General features: G+C 29.3%; 1 protein-coding gene across 4 annotated transcripts in view; it reads left to right on the plus strand.

Moving 5' to 3' along the window:
• The window catches only part of LOC119689045 (probable phospholipid-transporting ATPase IIB), a 59,766-nt gene that overhangs the window by 23,077 nt on the left and 11,341 nt on the right, over window positions 1-25,348 (plus strand). Inside the window, exon 1 of one of the 4 annotated variants that reach the window (XM_038103782.1) lies at window positions 18,359-18,800. The exons of 2 other annotated variants lie outside the window; for them this stretch is intronic. In XM_038103782.1, coding sequence (XP_037959710.1) covers window positions 18,703-18,800 — 98 coding nt within the window. In that variant the 5' untranslated portion in view covers window positions 18,359-18,702. Of the gene's footprint in view, window positions 1-18,358; window positions 18,801-19,462; window positions 19,538-25,348 lie in introns of those variants that run through there. One more of the 4 variants, XM_038103783.1, reaches the window with a different exon arrangement.

The raw sequence follows: 25,348 nt of genomic DNA on the forward strand, positions 1-25,348 counted from the left end.
GTCAGTATTTTGGATTATAACGCTTCAGCTCCAAATCTCAAGTTGATATCTTCAGAATATTGCAACAAATTCTTTATACTTTACCGTAATTAACGTAATACTTCATCGTAAGTTTATCCATCTGTACATCTCTAAAGTAAATTATTGTTTAGTATGTAGAACACTATGTTGAACCATATTTTCTCAGTATTTGGAATTGAAACGATTCACCATCATATCTCAAGCTCATATCTGCAGAATATTGCGATAACTTCTTTATTCTTTAAATTAACGTAGTACTAACGTAGTATATTCTCAGATTTTGGTTTGTAATGCTTTAGCTCCATATGTCAAGCTCATATCTTTGTAGAACTTATAGATGAATAACTTGTTTGCAAAAGATGGACTAAAGTTCGAACCAAACAACCAGTATAATTGTGCAAATAAGTTTACTTGCTGGCGCTGCTTATCATTGATAAAGAAGCACTTCGGTTACTCTAGATACAAAAGTAATAGTTACTTCTAAGGCATGGTTTATTTATATATTCCCCTTTCCAGTAGCATAGCCACTGGGGAAAATATGCTGGAAAATACTTCTTTGGCAAAATTTTTGCAGTATATTATATTTTGATCATATTGTCAAAACAGATATATCCCCTCCCTCTCTCCCCATTATATTATGTAAATAATTATAATAAATACTATGTTGTCACCTTAATCACATTTCATACAATCGTTTGTAAATATTCAAATATTTAAATATTTATATGTCGCAATCTTTTGGGCGCACTCGAAAGAGATTGTTTACAAAAACTAACCAGAAAATTTTACCGGCATTAATTTTGGCCTTTATTTCGTTTGGTATTTATAGCGCCTCCATTCTCCATTCTCCATTCCTTACCTTTCAGTCTGCCTTCAACTTTAACCTTAAAAAAAAATTAACATAAACCAAAAATGTTTGTTTGTAAAACTCAATTAGACAAACGTGTTAGAATTTATTTTCTCGGGAAATAAATTGTTTATTTAATAGTTTTTCTTTGCAATTAATTTGAATAGTTCTTTTTTTTGTTTTTGTTAATTGTTGTCATTGTTTGCATTTTCAGAAAAAATTAGTTCACATTTAAAAAATATGAGAACTACGAAAACAGATTAAATCACATGTTCCCTGGTTATTTTATTGATTTATTTCTTATCCGATTTTGTTTACCTTTGTTTCTGACCTTATATATTACATACATATATTAATACATATACGTATAAACATATATTATTCCATTCAACATTTTTGCAAAATGTTATACATACATATACGCAAAGACAATACATTGTTGTTTTATATATCATATTATCACTTAAGTGTTGTCTCTTCTTTCAAAAAATGCAATAACCTTCTCTCATTTCATATATCCAATACTCTTAGAACCTTCATCCATTCTTGCAAAGTGCAAGGAAGCTTAGTAATGATAGAAAATTCTTGAGATATTTTACTGATTCAAAAATTGATGACTGCATTATAATTGATTAAAACCGATTTACGTCTGCTTACATAAGCTATTCATAGAGTGTTTATTTTTCCTGATATTCCCTAAAAATTACGGAACATTGTGCATTATTCAGTAATGTAATACATTTTTTAGGCCCGTAAGCAAATTCTAACTAAGGGCCTCCTACTAACATCTTTTTATACCCTTTACACGAAAAAGCGTGGTATATTAGACTTGTCAAGATTTCCGTAACGCATGAAAGGAAACGTCGAAAATATATATCAGTATATGTATATATATACTTTTGCAGTTCAAACTACTCTCTCAGCTTTTGAACTCTTCGAATGAAACTTTACACACATACTTTTCGGAAGCGGACCCAGTTCACCATTTGATTTGATTGAAATTAGCCTACTAATTCTTATAGATGTATGTATTTTTATTTTTCCTGACAAATTTTTCCAATACCGAAATCCAGAACACTGTTAATTTCTTTGATTAGAAAACAACCAGGACGGCTTACAATATATGATTTCAATAACTTTAAATAGTATAACCAAAGTCGTGGCACTGTTCCATATTTTGTTTTTAAATTATAGTATGAAGCATTGAAACTTCTATTTGCTTGAATAGGATCTTTCGGAAATGACCCTTGTAATCTCTCGTGGTCGGAAGAATTAGTCTCTTCAGAAGTATGTTTCAGTATTTGAACAATGTGTCAATTTATTCTGTGTATCACAATTAGCAAACACACCATGTTAACTTCTTCACTTTTGTTTTAATTTGTTTTTAGAAAATTGTCTGATTTTGGTAATTTCTTTAATGTTTCATGTCGTTCGTTTTGCGCCTTTCTTTTCTTGGCTCCACTTAAATGTTAACACAAAGAAATTTTAAAGATTTTCTTGAAATTACATTGCAACCTTGTTCAAAAACCAAAATTTATATTATTCCAACAAAAAATGTTTCGTCCCACTTTTGAGAATTTATTAAAAATAAATATAATGAATACATAAATTTATAATGGGGCTCCTAAATTCGGAGGCCCGAAAGCGTTGCTTCCAGTCGCTTTCCTGTAGTTACGCCACTGGCATTATTATTTATGCTCACGGTTGCCACTTGAAAATTTTTTTCTGTACCAAAATTGGTTTAAAAAAGTACCATTTCTGTAAAAAAAGGTCCAAAATTTTTTTGGACCTTTTTGTTTTCTCGTTCTGTGTTTTTTATAGTGTTATAAATGAACAAAATATAAAATATTGCAAAGTTGCATTTATAAAAAAAATTAATTGGAAATATCCACAATAAAGTTGGGTCGTCAAAAATGTACCATTTTTTGAATGTGAGTACCAAACGAAAAAAAAAAAAGAAAAAGTACCAATTTTGGTACTAAAGTACCATAAGTGGCAACCGTGTTTATGCTCAAACCTCCAGTTCTCTCACCAAACTGGAGTTTTGTCAGCGTTATGCCCTCACAATCAAAACATGGTTATAAGGTCATGCGTCAGCATATTGTTTAATAACAATGAGTAAAAAAGTATGTGCTAACTTTTATTATATTTTGTATAAGTTTTTACATTTTATTTCATATGAAGTTTCTGTCACCAGAACAGATTAAGAGCTGTTCTTTAGATTTAGTTCTGGACTTTGTTCACAAAGCTTTAAAGGACTTTGTGTAATTAATAGTAAAATGGGTACAATAGGACTCTTCTGGCTGTAGCACTGGCAGCTGGGTCATTTCATGTCAAAATTTTAATAAGTAAAAAATAAAAACATTTTATTTGAAAAATTTGCCATAAAAATGTTACCAAAAAAAGTAAACACATAAAGATCTGGAATTATTTTTCCTTATAATTGCATTTATAATTATTTGTTATTGTCTATTTTTATTATAAGTTCTCGGAGAAAAAAATTGTTTTATATCATCTATTTTGTTCTAAGTTTTCCGAATATAGATTTTCTGTTTATAATTAATCCAGATATTGTCCTCGATTTTGTGGAAATTTCATGCCAATGTCTCGTATGTTTCCATTGCTGCTTGTTCATGGTATACAAAATATTAGATTGCCATTTGGTTTGAAATCGAAATAAAATAAAAAAAAAAAATTGAAGCGAATTCTACCAGACAATTTTTACTTCGCAGATACTTTATCTATTTGTTGCCATAAAATACTACACATATAACAAGGTGTGTTGTTATTTAAAATGAATGAATAAAGAAAAAAAAAAAGAAATAATAATAAAATTAAATAAATATAGCAAGAAATTCTGTGTTATGTTTTGTTTATTGGTTTCTGTTTCTATTCCATTTTCTAAAGCCATTTTCAGGCTTTATTATCTCATGAATGTGCGTTTAACTAAAAAAAACACAAAACTATATAATTTTTCCTTTAGAATAATTGACAGTTTCCATGCAAACGAAGAGATAAGTACTTAAATAGTTACGGGTGTGTAAGTCATTTCCCGACGCAGTACACCTATTCCGCGCCCTTCAGCTTTCCACGTGAGCACTTAATTTTATTACAACGGACAAGAGTATTTTTGTCACATTTGCCACATTCCCCCATTGCTTTTCTCACAATTATTAGTTTTGCACTTTACTACTACTTTTACTTTTCAATTTATACTTACCTACATATTTTCTATTTTCTATTTTTTATTTTCTTTATTTATTCATTTATTTATTTATTTATTTATTTATTTATTTATTAGCTTATTTTTATTAATTTTATATTTTCACCCAAAATAAACAACAAAATAATGTTTTTTTTTTCGATTGTTTTTTGTGTTTGGTTTTGCGCCACTGTGTCGGTTCATAACTAGGCTAATGACAAGCCGTGGTGCGCTTACATATGGTGCAACTAGTAGTACAGAGCAGGCTGACATCATAGCGATTGTTTGCCGGAGAAGCCCCCCGACTGCGTAATTATTTTACCACTTTCTCACTTCTACTATTTAGAGTGACTCTATTCTATACAAAGCACCTCTTTAACGAGTGGCTTACCTTGCTTTACCCTGACTTCCATGGCTCATCATCTCATCGTATTATTTTCACTGCTCTTAAACATATTGTACCTATTGTATTTTCGCAACATTTCCAGCGTTTGGTTGGCTACACCTCCCACATTTTTCAAGTGTTTTTCGCTAAAAATACAACACCTTTTGTACATTCTATTTATGTATACAATAATATTTTTCTTTCGTTTTTGTTATGCCTTAATATTTTAGGGTTACGTATATTCCAGAAAACCCTTTTCCTTTGAAAGTTTCCATGAACGGAACTTAATAAGCTCATTTAAATAACAGTACGACTAGCAAAAAGATATGAGTTGGCCACTTAAACCGACTGCTACATTCACCTAATCTAATGTAACCGAAAGACGCGGTTCACTTAGGCACTGAAATTGGATTCATTCAGATCAAAAAATATGTTTTGGTTGTAATTTCAGAAGTACTTCTGTCAAACATCTTATGGGTGTTACTAGGCTGAAAATAGATAAGTTCGGGTTTAAGTCTCGTTAATACAATATTTGTTTTTTTGAAAATTCATATATTTTTTTTTATTGTTTTTTTCAAGATATTATGTATTTTGTGATCCTGAACAAATCTCATTCACCCATTTACTTTACGTTCGTTTGAAAGTTACGGATAGACTGACAAATTGATGTCCTAGAATTTTTTTTCCTAACAGGGTTGTTTCGTATATAATTCGCAGAAACCCTTATTTTTATCGAAAATAAAAATCCGTCGTTTTAATGTTAAAACTATTATTCCATCATTGCTCATTATAGTAAATCTTTCGGAGACTCAGTTCAAAGAGTTATGTTTAACCTTCTGTCAGGACAGTTATTTCTTTTTATCCCAAACGAATATGATTTGGCAGTAATGCTTTTATGGAAATATGAGCGCTGCGGTTGTGCTTTATATTTTCCGTCACCATCTCTTTATACAAAACCCTAATATATTGCAGCTGTTTTTGTAGGTCTCTCTTTCGCGCGAATATACCAGTGTTTATAATAGGTATATAAGTATTAGGTGTTTATTACAATAAGAAGACCTAATGGACGTTACTATATTACTATTTACCAGATATCAAATTATATATCTTTATTCCGTTGCTCATAGTACGCCACATGGAGATAGATATAGAATTTGTACTCTGGGGTTTTATCGTTGAAGAATTGACGCATTCACATTTAACATTTGTTCTTTAAAGACAATTTCAACTCATGTAGAAAGTATTTCAGAGATCGAAACGAGAAATAAATGGCACTGATACAATGTGATAACTATACGCTGGTCATATTAGATAGTTTGATAGTTCACATATGTGTTTGTCTTAGTAGTAGAATGTTAACAGGTAACAATTTTTCTTTTCAATAATTTCGATATATTTCTTTCCTTTGATTTTAACATCAATATGACAGTAGTGACTATTTTTACTTTAATAAAAACTGTGATATTTAATAGAGAGATTTCAAAAAGTTGTAAACTACAACAACAAAAATTGTTTTTTATATTATTTTATTTAATTGAATTTTTGGCTGACCATACAGCTATTTCGAGTATTGTCAAATATCCATCATTAGTGGTCTTCGAATTTATTTTTGTATTTAATTATTCGTAAATAATTTTTTGAGACTTCAAGTGTCAGGAATCGAACTCGTGCCCTGCCTAATTTGAAGCTCATAGTCAGTGTTCATTAGCCTACTAATTCAAAGCCGTATTTGACTTTTATGTTTGAATATTTTTCTGGAGTTTTGTTAATTTGCTGTGAAACTTTTTTTAAAAAAATCAGTTGCTGTGTTTTATATTATAACGAAATTATAAACCAGCTGTAGAATAATTGAATTAGTTAATTATTTTTTTAATTTTTGAACTATTAAATTTTAGTACTATTCTTTTGTAGAATAGTCTTATATTATATGTAGTATTTATTGATAATACCTCATTAATTTTATTACCATTCTTTTCGCACCAAACATATCATTATCTTTCTCAATGTCACTCCCAGCTTTATCACTGTTTGTGACATTTTTTTGATCAAGTCCATTTATTCTTCCATATGATTGTGTTCTTTCAGAAGTTGAAATGGAAAACATAAGCATTTATTTCAAAGTTTTGATTTTAGTATTTATAATTAGATTATATATTCTTACTAAAAATAGAAGCGATCGGTTTAAATTTATTTGTAGCTGCTACACAAGTAGGTTCATGTTTTTAGAGTAAAAAAAATATAATTTTCAAATATTATTTCACGGGATTTGGCTATCGAGCAACTAAAATTAAATGAAAAATCATTGCCAAAAATTTTATCAATCGAATTTAGTTTAATACAGACGCATAATCTTACGTTTCTGATCTGAAAAAGTTCTGTAATTAATTTTTCACCAGTTCTATGTGAAGGCAAAACAAAAACGATTTGATTTTTTCTTCGATGATGTAAGTCTTCAAGAAAGACAAATGAGCTATATCATTAGTTGTCCACTTCAATTAACATGAGCTGTTGATTGTCATGTTAAAGACATGCTTAAAGACATGTGCAGCTTCACTGCACCTCTATAATGCTCACTGTAGTTAGAAAGATATTTTTGTGGGAGTGCGTTAGTCCTCGGTCTGGTAAACTTATATTTCTAAAAAAATATTGTTTTATATTTATGAATCTATACTTTACTCTGCAATCTTTTTAAACTATGTTATATATTAAACATCTACTGTGTAATTGCCCGGCTCTCTCGAGAACTCGACAAAAATACTTGGGGGCTGTCAGTTTTACAGGACTGAAGCACATTTCTGAGGTTTCTGTTGGAATCCTAATAAAATTTGCTAACGAAACGCGCATCCTAAGTGATGCACATAATCGCTATTTTAATACAGAGTGTATCATATAGATTGCCAGTCCTCGGTCTGGCAATATCATGTCTTATATTTATGAATCTACTTTACTCTGCAATTTTTTTAAATCATTTTAATACATAGTGTATCATATAGATGAAGTTGAAAAACTGTATCCACCTTTACTTGAAACTTAATTTAGTTAGGAAGTGAGTAACTATCATCTAATATATGCAGTATCTCACTTAACCTACAATAAATAGATATAACATAGACAGTCTGATATATTGACATATTGATTCTGTTAAAGAATAATCTATATGAGTCGAACATTTAATCGAAAAACCAATTTTGACCTATAATTTGAGTACAAAAATATATCGGACATTAATAGATTTTCGGAATTAAAGTCGTTATGGCATCTATGAAAATATGAAGACTGTGCGAAATTTAACTTTTTGGATTAGTTGAAGTGGCGTAATTCTATAGATGTATTTCAATACAATTTGTTTACATGTTTAATAATATGAAAATGAAATTTACAATAGTAAATGACGCATACTAAATGCAAATATTACACATTACGTTTCGATTGTTCGAAAGTGTGATTAAAATTTGCTTGTTGTTCTGTTCATGCATTTCAGAAAGAAATTCCTGTTTATATTATCTCTCACAGCTGCTACTTGTGACGCCGTACTTTTTACCTTAGAAGGTCTGTAAAAAAATATGTATATATACCAATATATATATGTACACAAAAATAAATGCATATGCGAACTAAGCCACCATTGTATTCATTTTTAGATATTTAAATAATGCAAAAGGTTATTTATTTAACAGTTTGTCATAATTCTCTGAATTTAATTATTGTTTTACACGTACATACGTCAAAAGTTGTAAGATTTGTTTCATTCCCTTCGTACTCTAACACAACTGTTTGACGTCTTAGATCAGTAGTTAGATATGCATGTGGTTCGAGTAGAGCCCAATTAGGAGATATTGCATTTTCTTCATTTCGTGGAAATAGAAGATTGCAGTTTGACACTGCCCACGTGCCTGGGAATAAAGTAGTTTTTTTGGAAAAGTACTCGTATCCACTAAAGTATATATTGATTGACTGCATTTGAGTATAAAGTTTTAAGAAAAAATATTTGCATACATATAGAAACGATGAAATTTTTCGCATTAAACACAATCATCACCTCGAGCAGATGATGGACATAGAACAGTGATCCGATTTGTTAAGGATCGCCAGAGTATGGGATGCTATTATCATTAAAATAATATCGTAACAAGCTTACGGTGCAGGAGCGGAAAAAAAACCGCAAAAAGTGACGGTTAAAAACGAGCTTAGAGAGCTAAATGTGCGAAACTGTGAACGAATATTCGATAATCGGGATGGGATGTTTTTAAAAAAATATCAAAGAAAGCTTTAAATAACATTGACCTGTGATGCAAACGATATAAAATTTTAGAATTTAATTTACATTTTGATAGATAGATTTTCAAATATGTGTCAATTTTGACCAATAAAGTCATTAATGTGTACTAAATGTGTAAAGTTTGTTTTTTACTAAAACACAGTAAAGTTTGTAGTTGTAGAATGTTACTTCTCCAATTATGTGGAAAATTGTAAATGGTACAAAATCAGACTTCTTAATAAAAATTCCTGTTAGTTAATCAATATTTTTAACGTTGAGCTTAAAGAGCGAATTGTCTGAAATTTAAAATAAAAACAGTGCCCCTAAATAATGTTTTATTTGCATTTAGAGTAGATTGCCCGAGACCATTTATAAACCTGTTAGGTCACTGGCAATGTCTGATAAGAGTCGTTGAAAGTAATTAATGAAAGTAGTATATATTACTTGGAATGTGTCAGTTGAAAATTTTAGGAGATAGTACAGTTCCATAGCACGCTGAACGAAAAACCTGTTATAAAACTAGATTAATAGGGTTTTAGTCCATTTTTTAAAAGACCCACACGGAAACAGAGTTTTATTTATTACTCTTGTAATTCTTGTGTCTTTTCTAAATATGATGTCTTCATCTGCTTTATTTCCTTTTTTTTTATTAACTTTATTCTATTGGTATCTTTTAACATTTTATATTATATTTTTATTCAAATTCTTCTCGATACTCTAGTGTTTTCTTATTTTTAATATGTTTGTTTTCTTTCTTTTCCGAATTTTAATCGAAAAAAACAGATAGTAAGAAAAATGATCAATATAAAATTTTAATTTCTAATTAAGTTAATTTTTTGGCTAACAATTTTTATTGAATTCATTACTGATACTGGATATGTATCAGTGACCATTGATTATTGGAATTATTACTTAGTTTTAATTGTTCGTATGTTGTTTTTAAAGTGCAAGTACTTAATACTGAACTTAAGCCCTGTCAAATTTCAAATACAGACTCATCTCTTAAACATCAGACCGTTCAGTTAGAATTTTGCCAAATTGTTATTCTTTATTTAATAATAAATACACTTGCTGTGTATTTATCCTAAGCAACACCTAAACCTAGCTCGCTACCCTGTGGCATCTCCTACAATGCGTATCCACCAGCTATCGAAGAAAGGACACCAGAATTAGGCTTAAATTTCTAGGGGCCTCCTTCTTCAATACACTCGGCGATATTTCTAGCCTTAGCATTGGCCAGATTTTTGCCTTTATAAATGCCTCTAACTGGTTCTAGCTAGTTCTTTTCTTTATTACTTATTATTACGATGGTTTGTGAATTCAAAACGGATTTCTTAGCTAATTGAGGAGGGTTCGATCCTCCCTCCACCACTACTAACTAGCTAATACCTAGATCACATCAATATAAACGCACTCTGTGATTAAAGTATGTATTTCTCTACTTTTTCAACTTTTTCTTTTATATTTTTGTGACGTTACGGTTATATTTTTTGTGACGTTAAGGTTGTATGCTTGCTTTATAGCGTTGTTACAGCCATAAGCAGACTTCATATAAATATTTAACTCCACTCTTATAACCTCAAAATATTTATTTTTCTATTAACCTTAATGTTCGTGAGAAGTCTGTATTCATGACTGGTATTGTATTTACCAACAGATTCATTTTCATATGAGATAATAGTGCGTTGCAAAGTGTTAGTAACTAGAGTTTAAATTATTTATGTCCCAAAACTGATTTTGATGAAAACAACCGTTTTATGCTTGTAAGGGTTAAGAATGCAAACTTCAAAGTCTGTGAATGGTTGTGCCGAAACCATGGATTATGCAAAGTTTTCTGACTCACAACTTTTATGAGGTTATCAATTAAACCATAAAGCAGTCAGCTCAGTTTGGTTTGTTGATTCATGAAAATGTGTTTTATTGATGTTTAGTGCCATTTATATATTGTAAATACGTTTTATATATGAATATAAGTATATGCATACATAAAGACATATTTACACAAAATTCACAGATACAGTTCATTTTTTTGTTTCCATGTACTTCTTTCAACAAAATTTTCGTATGCGAAGTATCTCAAAAATTTTTGCTAAACGAAAAGGTAAATAAATAAAATCACAAAGATGTCATTTACCTTTTTTGGCGGTTACTCACACTCGAGATATACATACAGACAAACAAACAAACATAAATTGCTTCATTTTTAGAAACTCAACTCAACTCAACTCAACTGACATTGTTTAAAAAAAAAAAAAAAAAAAAAAATGTTTACGTTTCTATGGGCACAGTAAGTTCAAAATTTTATTAGTAACGAAAATAACGATTGGTTTTAACGTTCGTGACTAGAAATGTGATAAAATCGTTTCGAATTACGACTTAAACCCAGCCCTTTGCATATGTTCCGAATGGGCATGAGTTGTAGACGTTGAAGTCGTAAAAGCGAGAGAAATAATTTTCAGATTATCGTAATTAGAAATTAGAATTATGTATTTTAATACTTTGTTGCTAGTTTTTAACTTTTTAATTTAAAATAATTGTGTGTATTTTTTTCTATACCTTCTCCAGCGAGAGATTTAACAATTTTCAAATCTCAAAATAATCGAAAGTCTTTGTAACCAGATATTTTTAAGACTAACGTAAGTTAAAGTAAAGATATATTACAAAATTTGAATATTTTTCTAAAAGTAAAAAAGTTTTAAAAGGGTTGTATCTGTATCCAAGAGTTATCGGGACTACATCCCAGAACCGTTTATTATCGACGAACAAATGTCGTTTACAACTTCATTTAAAGTTACATTACTAACAAAAATAGGTTAACTACCACGGCTATAACAACTACAATAAATGTCGAAATCTCTTCTAGAAAGATCTCTTTCGAATTTTAATATATTATGATCTTCCCATCAGTTTTTAAAAAACGATACCAATCTTTTCGATGAGAGAGTACCCGCCTGTCCAGTCATAAATAGGCCACCGTTCAGACTTCTATGATCATTGGCTGCTTTTAACAAATTTCATTCGCAAATCTGATGTGGGACTTGGTTTTGTCAATTGGTATTACCGAGTAATCGCAGAATATTGGCCACCCCATGCTTCTAACGATGATGAAGAACATTCCTTTACCGAGCTTTGCATCAGCGGGTGTTGAATCAAACACTTTTAGAAGTGAAGCATTTTCATCCATTTGCTGGCACCAAAGTCATGGAAGTTAATGACATGCTATGTTAATCCGATACTCGTTATCAAATTGTACACTATCATAGATCTTTCAAAGAATATTCATTTCGGAGGATCCTAATAATTTTTCATTGCTATTGCATGTTTTCCAAGCCTCTGTGACATTATAAAAGAATTTATATAAAAGAATTTATAGTTTCTCAATATAGAGTTTTATTTTTCAATTATCTACTGAGGTCAAAGTAGCAAGTCTTGGCAATACTAATTTTCCGTTGGATCTGTAGTAATTAATTTTGATCAAATTACTAAATAAGTTTGCAAAATTTCAATGCTAAATGACTGACACGCATAAATAAAACTTCGAAGAAAACGATTGATAAGAAATTAAAAAGTCCACATTGTTCTTTATATGACATTGGTCAATAAGGGGATAACAGAGTTTGATATAAAAGGATAGTAAAAATATTCCAGTTTGAGAATACTAGAGATACTAACTAGAGAATTCAATAGACCTCAAGATGTATTTTATCTATGTAAGCGATTGTTCAGAGTGAGTGTACTGTTCATATCAGTAGTTGTCTAAGTAGGTGACATCTTTTTTTATTTTTGTAAATTAGTCTTTGGATAGGTGATATGTTATAGTTGACTTAAAGTATTAAATTTGAAATTTGTGTTGCGATTTGGTTTTTTAATAATGTTTTTTGTATATTTTATATCCGGCTACATGTCACAAACGTTTAATTTTAATTTAAAAAAAAAGAGGTCCTGCTGCTGGATTTAAAATATATAAAAATCATTATTGGCTTAAAATATTTTCCATATATGGAAATGAATGCCTATTTATATATGTATAGTATGTAACATTATCTACTGAAGATGTCCTTTTTATATAGAATCAATATCTGCATTAGTAACATTATTTGCTTAAGGTATCTTATATTTGTCATATAAAATCTAAAACCAGGGTAGATAACATTGTCCGCTGAAGTTATATTCTATCTTTGCAAATGAATGCCAAAGTACATAACATTACTTAAGGTACCTTTAATCGATATACATAAATAAATGTCTAAATAGATAACATTATTCGCTTATGGTTTCGAAATGAAATTTAGTGCAACCATTGGGAAAATATTTTAATGAAGATAACAAATAGTAAAGAGGTTTTTCGAAGAGTAATGAACTACAACAACAAAAAATCATTTTATATTATTTTAATTAATTGAATTTTTGGATAACCATACCAAATACTAATCAATCGTGGTCTTGGAAATAATTCTTGTATTTAATTATTCGTAAATAATTTTTATGAGACTGCAAGTATCAGAAATCGAACTCGTGTCCTGTCAAATTTGAAACTCAGAGTCAACGCTCCTTGATCAACTGACCCAAAGCCGTATTTGACTTTTATGTTCGCACATATTTTTCTGGTGTTTTTTGTTAATTTGCTAATTTGTTAATTTGTTAACAAATAATGAATTTAGTTTTATTTAAAAACATTCAAAGCACTTATTATTTGAGAAAATAAAAGAATATTTTCATTTATATGAGTTTATAAAACTTATTGCTATATGCAATTTTTTTCTTTTCACGTGAATTCGTACGAAAAATTTATATTTAAAAAATAAATAGTATTTATTAAAAATTTCTTTTTTATTTAAACACACATATGTATATAATGTTAATAACAATAAGTTTAGTTTTCTATACCTTTTTATAGTTTTTTATTCTTCACTTAACATGAAGGTGTGGAATTACGTAAAAATTTCAGTTTAAATTAGCATTGCATTACCAATTTAAAAAAGCTATTATTTATTGCATATATAATAAATACATGTTTGCATATTTGCATATATATTTGTATAAATAGAGCACTTTTTTTATTACAGTAAAGTTTATTTTAAAGCTAATTTTACTCGTTCTGACTCAACTTAAAGCAATTTGAAGTCACTCATTAGTAAAAAATTATGAATTGCTTGCATATGAAATTTCGCATAACTTTTGAAATTGGTCATATTTTACACTCTTGCTTGAATAAACTATAAGTTGTTATAAAAAATATATTTTGTGCCAGCATATAAGGCCATGTTCCCACTACAGCCAAATCAATTTTGTTAATCAAATTAAAATTTGGGTGTTTCCATTGTAATAAGTTGATTTATGCATGTAAATAAGATTTAATGTGTCAAAAAGTGCTATAAAAGTATTAGGAGAGTTTTTGACATTTCAGTTGATATTCAACTGTGCTAGTTCAAGATTTTTCACTCTACATAAATTATATGAAAAGTTGATTGAACCGGTATTTTATAGCCGGTGTTGCATCTGATATATTTATGTACAAGTTTCTTTGAAGCTTATTGTAATTATTATAAAATAAATAAAGACTGTCTGAGTTTTGTAATTAATCCACGATCTTCTGGGAGGAGCACAAAATCAAAGATAGTTTTAAATACTTAAATTCTTCTTCTTTTTTATTAAAGTATTAAACTCTGTTTTGTTAGAACAATTGAATGTGAAATTACGATATATCAAATTAGAATCAGACGTCCAGCATTCACGCCATCTATTCGGCGGTTGATCAGGTCATTATTCATTGCCGGGCCGTCATCAGTATTGTTATTTTTATCCGAGACAATTGTTGTTTTTTTTTTATGTTGAAACTATTAAGTTGAGGTATATTTAAAACCCCTCTTTATGCCTTGACTGGATTAATGTTTATCACTTTATCAGACTAAACAATAATTGACCTTAGATCTGTTTAACCTTCTCGAGGAGCCTGTAACCATTCTGAAATTTGATATCGCGGTGTTGGTAAGTCTGTCAGTTTTCGCAAATAATTTCAGGACCCTATCCTTTATGTATTTTTTGATCGCATCAATCTTAAGGTCCCTAAGGATGTTATTCATCCTAATGCACCATGATACCTTGAAAAGTCTTCTCAGAGCCTGGCTTTGTGTAATTTCCAGCTGGCACAATTGTTGTTTTTCGAGTATACATTTAATTTCAGATGGATAGATTGCTGATCTCGTCCACCACGATTATTTATCGACCTTCTTTGGTCTAGATCCACTATGTTCAGCTTGACAGGATCACCTCGTGTAAGATATGGCTCTTCACCACGCATAGCGGTCTTACACAGAAGAAAGCTCGGCGCCAAAAGCACTATTTTGCGCGACATCTTCATATGGATTTTACCCTTTTCCTAAATACTTAAATTTGTAAATAAATTATTCTACAGTGATATGTTACTTTGGTACAATCCAAATAAATTTAAACCAATGAATATTTTAATTATTATAGAAGCGGAGATATTACTGCATAAAATTTGTAAAAGATTTATGCTTGTCTTCCACTAAATTCATTATTTACTTTTTACAAGTTGTAGAAATATGTTGTGAAAATTATTATCATTTCACTTAATTGCCATGATCTCTAATTTCATATACGTTCGACTTATATACTCACCATACCACGCTTCGTTCTTTTTAAATTATTTACCACTTGAAGTCATAAAACAGCTGCTTTCCTAAAACCCATTTATTGAAAATTCACAATAGCAAAATAAAATTTAAAAACGAAAGTGGTTCATTTACAATGACTTAATGAACAACAACTTCAGAAATGTTTTATATACAATATATATAATTTTTTTTCAAGTTTTTAAAAGTTTTTGTTATATTAAACAAATACTGTTATTTGGTTTTTTTTATTTTATATAGTTATTTTCTATAGTTCTTCCTCAGTTGTAATAATGCTTCGACCTTCGACTTTAAAACGTCGGCGACCATCATATGGAAAATAGTTATATAAAATAAACAACTAACGGTTTTTTTATTTAACTTCACACAAGCTATTAACAAAATAAATTTCTTAAATATATTTACCAACAATATTTTGGTGCTGTCATATAATTTGATGTTTGTGAATACCAGCCAAAATGCTGGACAGACCGAGATTTTGTCGAAAGTTCAATTTGTGGTACAATTTTATCGCATGATAAAAATGTCTAATTTTGCTTAATACATAAAAGAGTTATATAAAAAATATTATATATTAATTATATATATTTATAAAATTCGCTATATTTCACACTCTACTAAATTTAATAATTTTTATTAAATTCGGTTTTGAAATTATTATAACTTAAGTTTTCTTAAGTAACTTAAATTTCCTGATTTGTAAAAAATTCAAGTACTAATTGCACTTGGATTTGCTATATATCATAATTATAATTCGTATACGTATATGAAGCTTTAATGATTAATGGTTCAAGTGTTTGCGCATTACGATTATCGAGCAGTGAGAGTATGTATGGCCTATGTAATATAGAGTGTCATAGGCACGTCAAAACTGGCTCTTTCGGACTATGACGAAAATGCATGTTATGCAGAGAGTGTTATATCAGTATATATCAGCGAGTGTATATTCAAGCAAGTAGCGAGTATGTTCAAGTCGCGAAAGTATATTCGAGCAGCAAGAGTATATTCCAGCAGCGAGAATATATTCGAGCAGCAAGAGTATATTCCAGCAGCGAGAATATATTCGAGCAGCAAGACTATATTCCAGCAGCGAGTATATATTCGAGCAGCAAGAGTATGTTCGAGCAGCGAGAGTATATTCGAGCAACAAAAGTATGTTTGAGCAGCCAAAGCATGTTTGATGTGAAATCATGGTCATGTCATATTATTAATGACAATAAGCGTGGTTCTATATTCATTTAACACACAATTCATTTTAACGATTTATGCTGATCTCTACTTATTATATATTGCTCAAAATCATAACATGATTGCTCAAAATCATGGTCATGTCATATTATTAATGACAATAAGCGTGGTTCTATATTCATTTAACACACAATTCATTTTAACAATTTATGCTGATCTCTATTATATATTATTAAGTAATATGAAATAAAATTACAATAATTAAGATAAATTTACAAATCTGATAAAGATCTACATGAAAGAACTTTTTTGCAATGTCGCCTCAAAATATTATTTACATGACGTTTCGAATTTCAAAAATAATGTTAAAGTGTGACAGCTCTACTAAATAGTTTTATAGACAATAAATGAAAATGAGTCAAAATAAAAACAAAAATTTAATAAAAAAAATCCAGTGGAGTAAAAATCATTGTTTGGAAGAAAACCTACAACTAGTTGAACAAGTTGAAGTCTATAGTAACATTTCTATATTAACAAACTACACAGGACTAATCTTGTACCAATTTTTTGTACCAGCTACCTTTAATTTATATAAACTTATTCCAAATTACATAAAAACTTTTACAAAGCAGATGAACTTCTCTGTAAGGTTTTAATTTGATAATAGCATATTAAACATTGCGTCGAAATATGGCAAAAAACAACAAGTTTCTTACTAAAGTATCTTGTTCTTACAGAAGTCTTTCTGAACTCTTTAACCCTTTGATAAACTTTAGAAAAAATTATTACCAAAGCCATAAGTGATCTGTTGTGAACCTCCATTGGAAATTTCAACGAATATTCCTATCATCTGTCAAAGTTTGTAAATAAAAATTCAAACAAAATAGCAAAACTTTACCAAATTTAAAAATTGGAGAAATGTTATATTAGCCGTAATTTTTTCTTTCAGAGTTGTAAAATAACAGCATGAACTCTGCTTGAAAGAAATTGGCATCACTTTTAAAATATTTCAAATGCTTGTTTTTGACATATGTTTTATGTTGTGTTGCATACAATATAAAATATAAAAATTGTGAATACTAAAAATTAATTAATTTAAATAAAAGAAAGCAAAATGAATATTAGAAGGGCAATGGTTAGCATTTTTATCTAATGTATTTAAATTAATTAATTAATTTATTATTTTTCTGTTAAGTTTTCAAATTTATTTATTTATTTATTAAACATCTTATAAAATTTTCACAATAATTGTACCTATTTTTTTTTTAATTTACCCTACTCGAAACTCCGGTAAACATTCGCTGCCATACTGGCATTTCTCTTAATTTACTCGAACTCGCTTACGACTAAGTGCAATAAATAAATGTAAGTAAGTGCAGTGTAGAAAATCCGTAGGAAATTTCAATTTATTTACCTACACGGCCATAATCTAAAAATTCTATGCTCTATCAATGGTCTCAAAGAAAAAATTTTTTTTTAATTATAATTGATAATAGACGTTTGACTATATTAGAGATACGTGAAAAATAACAGTTAAACTTATTCACTGTAGTATATCTTTATTAACATATGTATAACTTACTATTTAAATAAATTCGTTGTCAAATGTCAAATACAAATATTATTTGTAATTACTTTTGTTAACTGGCAGCTCTACTCATTTAAATGTCATATGTTACGAAGAATATACTTTATTCACTCAAACTCATGCAACCGAACGTAAGCAAAGTTATCGATTTCTTTACGCTGAATACTGCTGATTTTTTGCCATCTCTTATTTTTAGTCAGACTTAAAAATTTTTTTGGATGGTTGAAGGCATTAATAGCTTATGCGAAGAATCCAACTTAGTTTTACAGTAAACAAAGATTTCACATTTTTCTAATGCTAACAAAATAATAGAGTTTCCTTTTGACAATGTAGTGATATACAAATATATAAATAATTTATTTTAAGTAAAGAAACAATTTTGAAGCCTTTTGCGTACAAACAAAGTGAAATATAAAATAAAAACAAATAAGTGTCTGATGCTGCAAAACAAGTTTTTGTTGCTGTTAGAACACAGTGCATGTGATATAATAACAATAAACGGAAATTAATAGAAATAATAAATTTAATATAAAGTGTATGTATTAGAAATTTGCAACATGGACGATGTAACTTCACAGAGTTCGGCGACAACGCCAATTGTACGCGAAAATGTCCCACTCATTAATCGGCCACGACGGCGCTGGTATATTTTTAGGTGAATCATTTATAACTAATATTTAATTTTTGCTTTCTATAAAGTATAAAGCATTGATATCATTGATAACGATAATGAATTTTGTGAATTTTTTTTGTTACTAAATTTCCCAGTGAAAACGTATCTCTTAATTGTTTTTGTGTTTGCTTGTGCGTATTTTATTTCACAAATTGCATTCAACAGAGCAACAATAAGAAAAACAACAACAAATGCAAAAGCAACAATAACAATGACAGTAAAAACAAAGTGGGAAATTTGTATCGCTGGGAGGAGAAAGCGGCGTTTTGATTATTAATCCCCATTTTTCGATAAATAATAAAGTAATTTTTTGCATAACCAATTACAGAGAAATTCCTACTAAAATAAGAATAGATTCTCTTGATAATTAATTTATGTACGTAATTCCATAAATTTTGACCATCGAACTAAATGCTATCTTCATATTAATTGGCCTTGAACTGAGCCCATTTCGTGTTTTTTTTTACATGGTCTGGCGATGAAATTAAGCCACTACTGTCGGTCATACGATATGAGAATAAATGTTATTTGACATAAAAAATTGTAAATAATTGATAATTATTATAGTTATGGTAATAATGTATTGAAATATATACATATATACACATATATATGTATATTTATTTATCAGAATTGAAGTGTTTATACTAAATTTTTTTTTGTGCAAGAATGGTCAAGTGTTCGTGTTTCGTAAGAATAATAAAAGCAATAGGATTTTGGTAAATCTTATATGTTCTAAATTCTAATTTATATATATATGTATAAAGTAGTTTTTATATAATTGCATTGTATGTTCTATTAAACCACATATGCTAAAGTAGAAATTCCATTAGAGAAGTATGCATAGTCTTCTAGTTTATGCATAGTCTTCTAGTTTATGCATAGTCTTCTAGTTTAGCGAAAAGGATGAAAGTAACATACATTTACGATACCCTAACCTGATAATTATCGAGCTTGAATAGAAAGTGGATCTAAATCCAGAAGCCCCTGGCCAACTTAGACAAGTAATGTCGGATGCCCAATTGTGCGACAAATGGTACTTCACATATAATATATGTTGCTCAATGTTGTTGTTGTGAGATTTTTTAAAAATTTATTTAAAAAAATATATCTGACATATTATTCAAGTTATCTGACATTGAAGAGATTTGGTAGAAAACATGTAATGCATGGCATTATTATTTTAATATAGTAAAGATCACCGTGATGTATTGTTTTGGTTCGAAGAGCGCCCAGATCTACTTCCTGGAGCTACTCGTCGATTTCGACAATCAAGCCACATTCAACAGTTTCAAAAGGGAATATGTCAGCGCCCAGAACTTCACGGATTATCATAACAACAACGTATAACACGATTGGTGTGTTGAAATAAGTGTTACTCCACATTGACCAGCAGAACTTCATTAATGAACAGGAGTCGAACCAAGCAGGTTTCTTAAAGACTGCTGCTGAATTTATGGTAAAGACCATGTTAAGACAACATTCTTTTTACTATTTAAACTATCTTATTAGTTAACTATTTTTAGAATACTTCGTAGTTTGTTGAATTGCATTCTACTTAGATTCTTTATACATTAAAGATATATTGCCATTTCATAAGAATTGTACGCATATCAGCGATTTTTCAGCAGTAAAGACCACACCATCGCAGTCTTATAGTCTTATTTTTAATCACGTCTTGAGTCATACACAACTCTTAATATAATTGATCACAATGCTGTTTTCAATTTTTTTGCTGTAAGAGCCTATCTCTGATAGTGCACTTCTCAAATAATTGTTAAAATAGAAATTTATTGTACATTAATCTAACCTAATTAATCTGAAATTTGTTTCCAAATCCTAGCTAAATAGAGAGTTCAACTTATTAGTATTAAATTTATTTTAACAAATTTTAAATTTTTATAAAGTTTAAAAAAATCACTTCTTCATATGATGATTTTATATATACTATATAAAAAAATCCCATTGAATTCAGTATTGTAGCATTCATTAAATCTCGACATTTTTTCTTACTGAAATTGAGTTTTTTTTGCATCAATATAATTTCCTTAACGGCAAGACAATTATTCAAACGGTTATGTAGCATCATTTATAATGGTCATAATTTATCTTAAGTCTCAAAGAACAACTTCATTGTTGGACTTAAATCTATTTCTTTGAAACATGCTTTCGGCGAAGTTATGGTGTTATGGTATGCGTATAGTTATTTCGAAAGTCATAGGCTCAATCGATTGTAATAAAGATTATTCCGATAAACTTCTGAAAAATCGGCCAAAAGAACCTATTTAAAACGCATCATAGGCCTTGTTCCATTCAAACAGATTACTCCACCTAATATTTTATTATTTTAGCGCTTGCCAGAATACACATCGATTTTTCAGGTGCATGTTCTTCTAAAGTATCTATTCTTATTAAAGCAAATAATTGGAGAGGTTAAATCGGAAATGGCGTAGTGGTCATATTTTCGAAGAGAAGTTAAAGAAGAAAACTAAATGAAAAAATATTGGTTAATATTTTACTATAAAACAGGTGAAACAAATTTTTTGTAGCTTTATGTCTATATAGTATAGTAAAATATAAAATATTAAGATTAGTTAATAATGACCTGTCGATTGGTAAGGATACATCTAAAAGGTTAGAAAGGGTACTTTTCTCTACATGAACTGTTTTAATTAATTTAGTGGCTTAAACCAGTAAGTTTATGTTATGTTAATGGGTATATTAGTTCTTATACTATCACAATGAATCTAACAAATAAGGTCGACAGTTGTATTTTTATAATCCAATTTTATTATAGAAGATAGTTTTATTATATTTTTCTGTTTTTTTAAGCGTGTTCTTGAAATCAAACATCAATGATTTTCGGTGTAACGACCTATCTTCATTATCTCCAGTAGATGATCTGTTTCGCTTCTTGGATTTCCGCGTGTAGTAAGATTTAAAACTAGTCTTTGCTTCTTTCAAATAATCTTAACCATGATTAATCCCACATTTTTTAAAGTTTGTTTTTTTTTATATAAAACCTTATTTTAAATAAAAATCAATATTGTGCAAAAATATTAAAAGTAAAAGTATAAAGTTTTTAAAGTCATGACAGCTATTAAATTTAAAATATACACGCAATCCAGTAAAGAAAGGTCAGGCAGGCTTTTACCTGCTTGGCATGTGAAATTGAGGCGCCTGTAAAATAATAAAAACTAAACACCAGCTGTGTTTATTTAGTATTTTTCCAGAAATATTATTTTAACTTGGTGTATTTGTGCTACATTATTCAAATCTCTTCATGTTCCCTGCTCCTTCCACTGTCCATGTTATTCTGACATCGTTTGCTGTGTTGTGTTCTATAAATTTTAGTAGTTGATGTCACTCTGCGTGTTCATTTATCAATTGATTACATTTCCTATTTTGCATAAATAAGTAATCTATATTTTTATTTTTTATTTTATTACAACTAGAACGCCTATAAGAAATTCATACGTCATCGTTTATTAATTTGATTATTAAGTTTAAACAATATTAATTATGAATTTGAAAGTAAATCCTATATACAAAATAATATAATTGTTTTCGGTTGATAAGGGCCTCTCTTTAAAAAATCCATTCATATCCATTTGAAGGATATGAAAAGCGAGCTTAGTAGACCACAAAAACAGCATTAATAGATTCATCCGATGTAAGGCTGTAAATGAAGAGACAACCCTAGAGATATCACACAAAAGAGTCAGAACGAAATAACCTATGGCTAGAAAGAATGTGAAAGAGGAAGATGTTTTTATTATTTCTTGTTAAATTTATCACGTATATTATTTTTTTTTCTATGGACAAATATAGTTTGTCTCTGACTTTATTTTAAGAAGCTGATAGCTGACAAAAGCATGTCCTGTTTGGAAGCCAGTTAATAATCTGAGTCCACATTTTTGCAAATAGTTTGTATTTGATCTTTTTGAGTACTGCTTGTCTGTCAGTCTGATGACTTTTTGGTTTTGCATAAAGAATTTTGGTACCCAACTTTTTGAAGTTGATCAGCTGTTTCCCTCACGCAGAATTCGTCGTATTCAGGATTTCAAATGAGTGTTACTTTGCTAATAGCAAATTCAGTTATGGGATTTGTGCAGTTCAGAATCAAACTATATATATCGATTTAATACAGAAGATATTTGGTATTAATTCCTTTAAAGATATTTATTATTCTATAAATATGTTTTTGGGCTAATACCAACTCCTGTAATTCAACTTACCAATATTGATTATTTTTTTTAAGATATCATCTACATTCTTGTTGACAGAATCTAGTCACGCCATCATTTTAAAATTACTGGTTACTTAGTAAACTTTAAATAACCTTTAATTGTAGTTTCAGTTGACGATAAAAAAAATTATTTTAATTTTTGTATATTATATTTAATTTAAATAAAATGCTACGTAAGTAGCACTGAGTCATCAAGTTGAAGTAATTTAGCATATAAAATTTTCCAAATAAGCTTAAAGTTATAAAATAAAAACCTATTTTAAACTGAATGTTTTTCTTTTGAATTGAATTCGTATTAAATTGAGAGTAGTACCAAAGCGTTAAAATAGTACTACAATTTAATCAGCTCCACTATAATCATTTTTATGTTTCACTATATTGTGATTCGACGAATAATCGCTGTTTCTTTTATAGAGCAGAGAATATTTTCAATTGCTTGGACTTTATCTACTTTAAAACATTTACAAACGATACAGAAGTTCTTTCCGGTTTACTAATTAGAAAAATTTAATAAGTCATCATTGATAGCACTTTGTGTACTGTATATATATACATACATATGTAGAGTCTTCAGTTCATCATACATCTAGACCTGTCGTAATAACAATGTATATTATGGATGAACAGCCAAGCGTCTTTGAATTTTATGTTATTGATATGTATTTAGTAGATCATTTACTGATCTATACTATTAAAATCTATATCTATATAGATTAATTGTCTAAAATATGCTTTTGTATTTAACACCGTTAGGTATTAATACCACCAGTCGATATATAATATATGTACTAGAAGGATTTATAATTACCTGAGTTCGCAACAGGTATCAACGTCAGAACAAAATCAATTATATTTTGTATATCTAGCAATTTTTATGACAGCTATAAAAGGTTCGACTTCATCAGATGTTTGGTTAAGTTTTTGCAAATAATTGAAATAATTTTTATAAAATGAAAAAAAAATGAATGTCGTTTAGTAATAAAATAAATACCTCCATTTGAGAGAAAGAAACAATGATGCAATCAAATTGGAAATGAATTCTATTTACAGCAACCTTGCACCACCATTAAGAACAATGAAATACTGGAAAGCTGAATTAAAACGTCATAAGAGTGTTTTTGATGAATAGCGTCCAGGTCATCTAAAAGAGGTCACAACTGAAGAAAACACTGAAAAAATCCATGATATTGTGTTGAATGATTCAAAAATTCAATTGCGTGACATAGCAGAGATGACAAACATATCATGAACGTTTATTGAATATTTCACATGAATATTTGGGTATAAACAAATTTTCGGCAAGATGAGTATAGGTGTCGCGTTTGCTCACAATTGACACAAAAACGAAAGACTCTTCAGATAATCTTATAAATTGTTTTTTCATCTTTAACACCAAATAATGCAGCTACTTTGCGTATAGCCCCTTTGCGATGATCCCAAACGATATAAAATAATAGCAAGTTAAATATCGAGCGGGAATTGCTGTATTGAATGTAAATTATTAACAGAAAATTCGTTTCTATTTACTCTAAGCATCTGACAAAGACGTCCTTCATCGAATTCTTGAAGAATTGTTGATCACCATTCAATAGATTTTGGAACGCGTTGAAAATTTCCGCGATGGTTCACTAAAGTAAACAAAAGATCTTCATTTATTTAATTCGTCCATCACCTCCCAATTATTGGCAACACCTAACAAATAGTAGCTATATAAATACCTACAGTCAGAATATTAAAGCACTATTTTCAATTAAAACATCTATAAATGTTTGTATTTCAGTGTGTTTTGCAGTTTTTGTACAGCATTCTTGCATTTCATCCACCTTGCAATGGGTTTGGAAGAGAGAGTGATTATTCCTATTGTTTCTCACTAAAATTTCTAATAAAATTTTGTATTTAAATATTATCATCATCATTTTGGCATCACAGTCCAGGATGGACCATTGCCTCCTCTACAATACGCCTCCATTCTTCTCTGCATTTCGCTTTCTTTCTGTGTTGTGCTATTCTCATCGTTCGTATGTCGTCTTCTACATCTTGTAACCATCTTCGTTGTGGTCGTCCTCTTTTTCTACTCTCCTCTGGCTTTGTCTCGAAATTTAAATATTATTAGTAGTATCTTATGTTAAGGTTCTACCGAGTTAGTGCAACTGGGCACTTTTACGCTTTGTTAGTTGATGGGTTTCTACAGAGTCCCTTCCTTCTCTTTGACTTATGTATGTATTCATCATAAGCTTCGCTGATTATTCGATGACTGATCTAAGATGAGCATATCGCCCCG

Source organism: Teleopsis dalmanni, chromosome X, assembly GCF_002237135.1.
Source record: "Teleopsis dalmanni isolate 2A chromosome X, ASM223713v2, whole genome shotgun sequence".
Taxonomy (NCBI): Eukaryota; Metazoa; Arthropoda; class Insecta; order Diptera; family Diopsidae; genus Teleopsis; species Teleopsis dalmanni.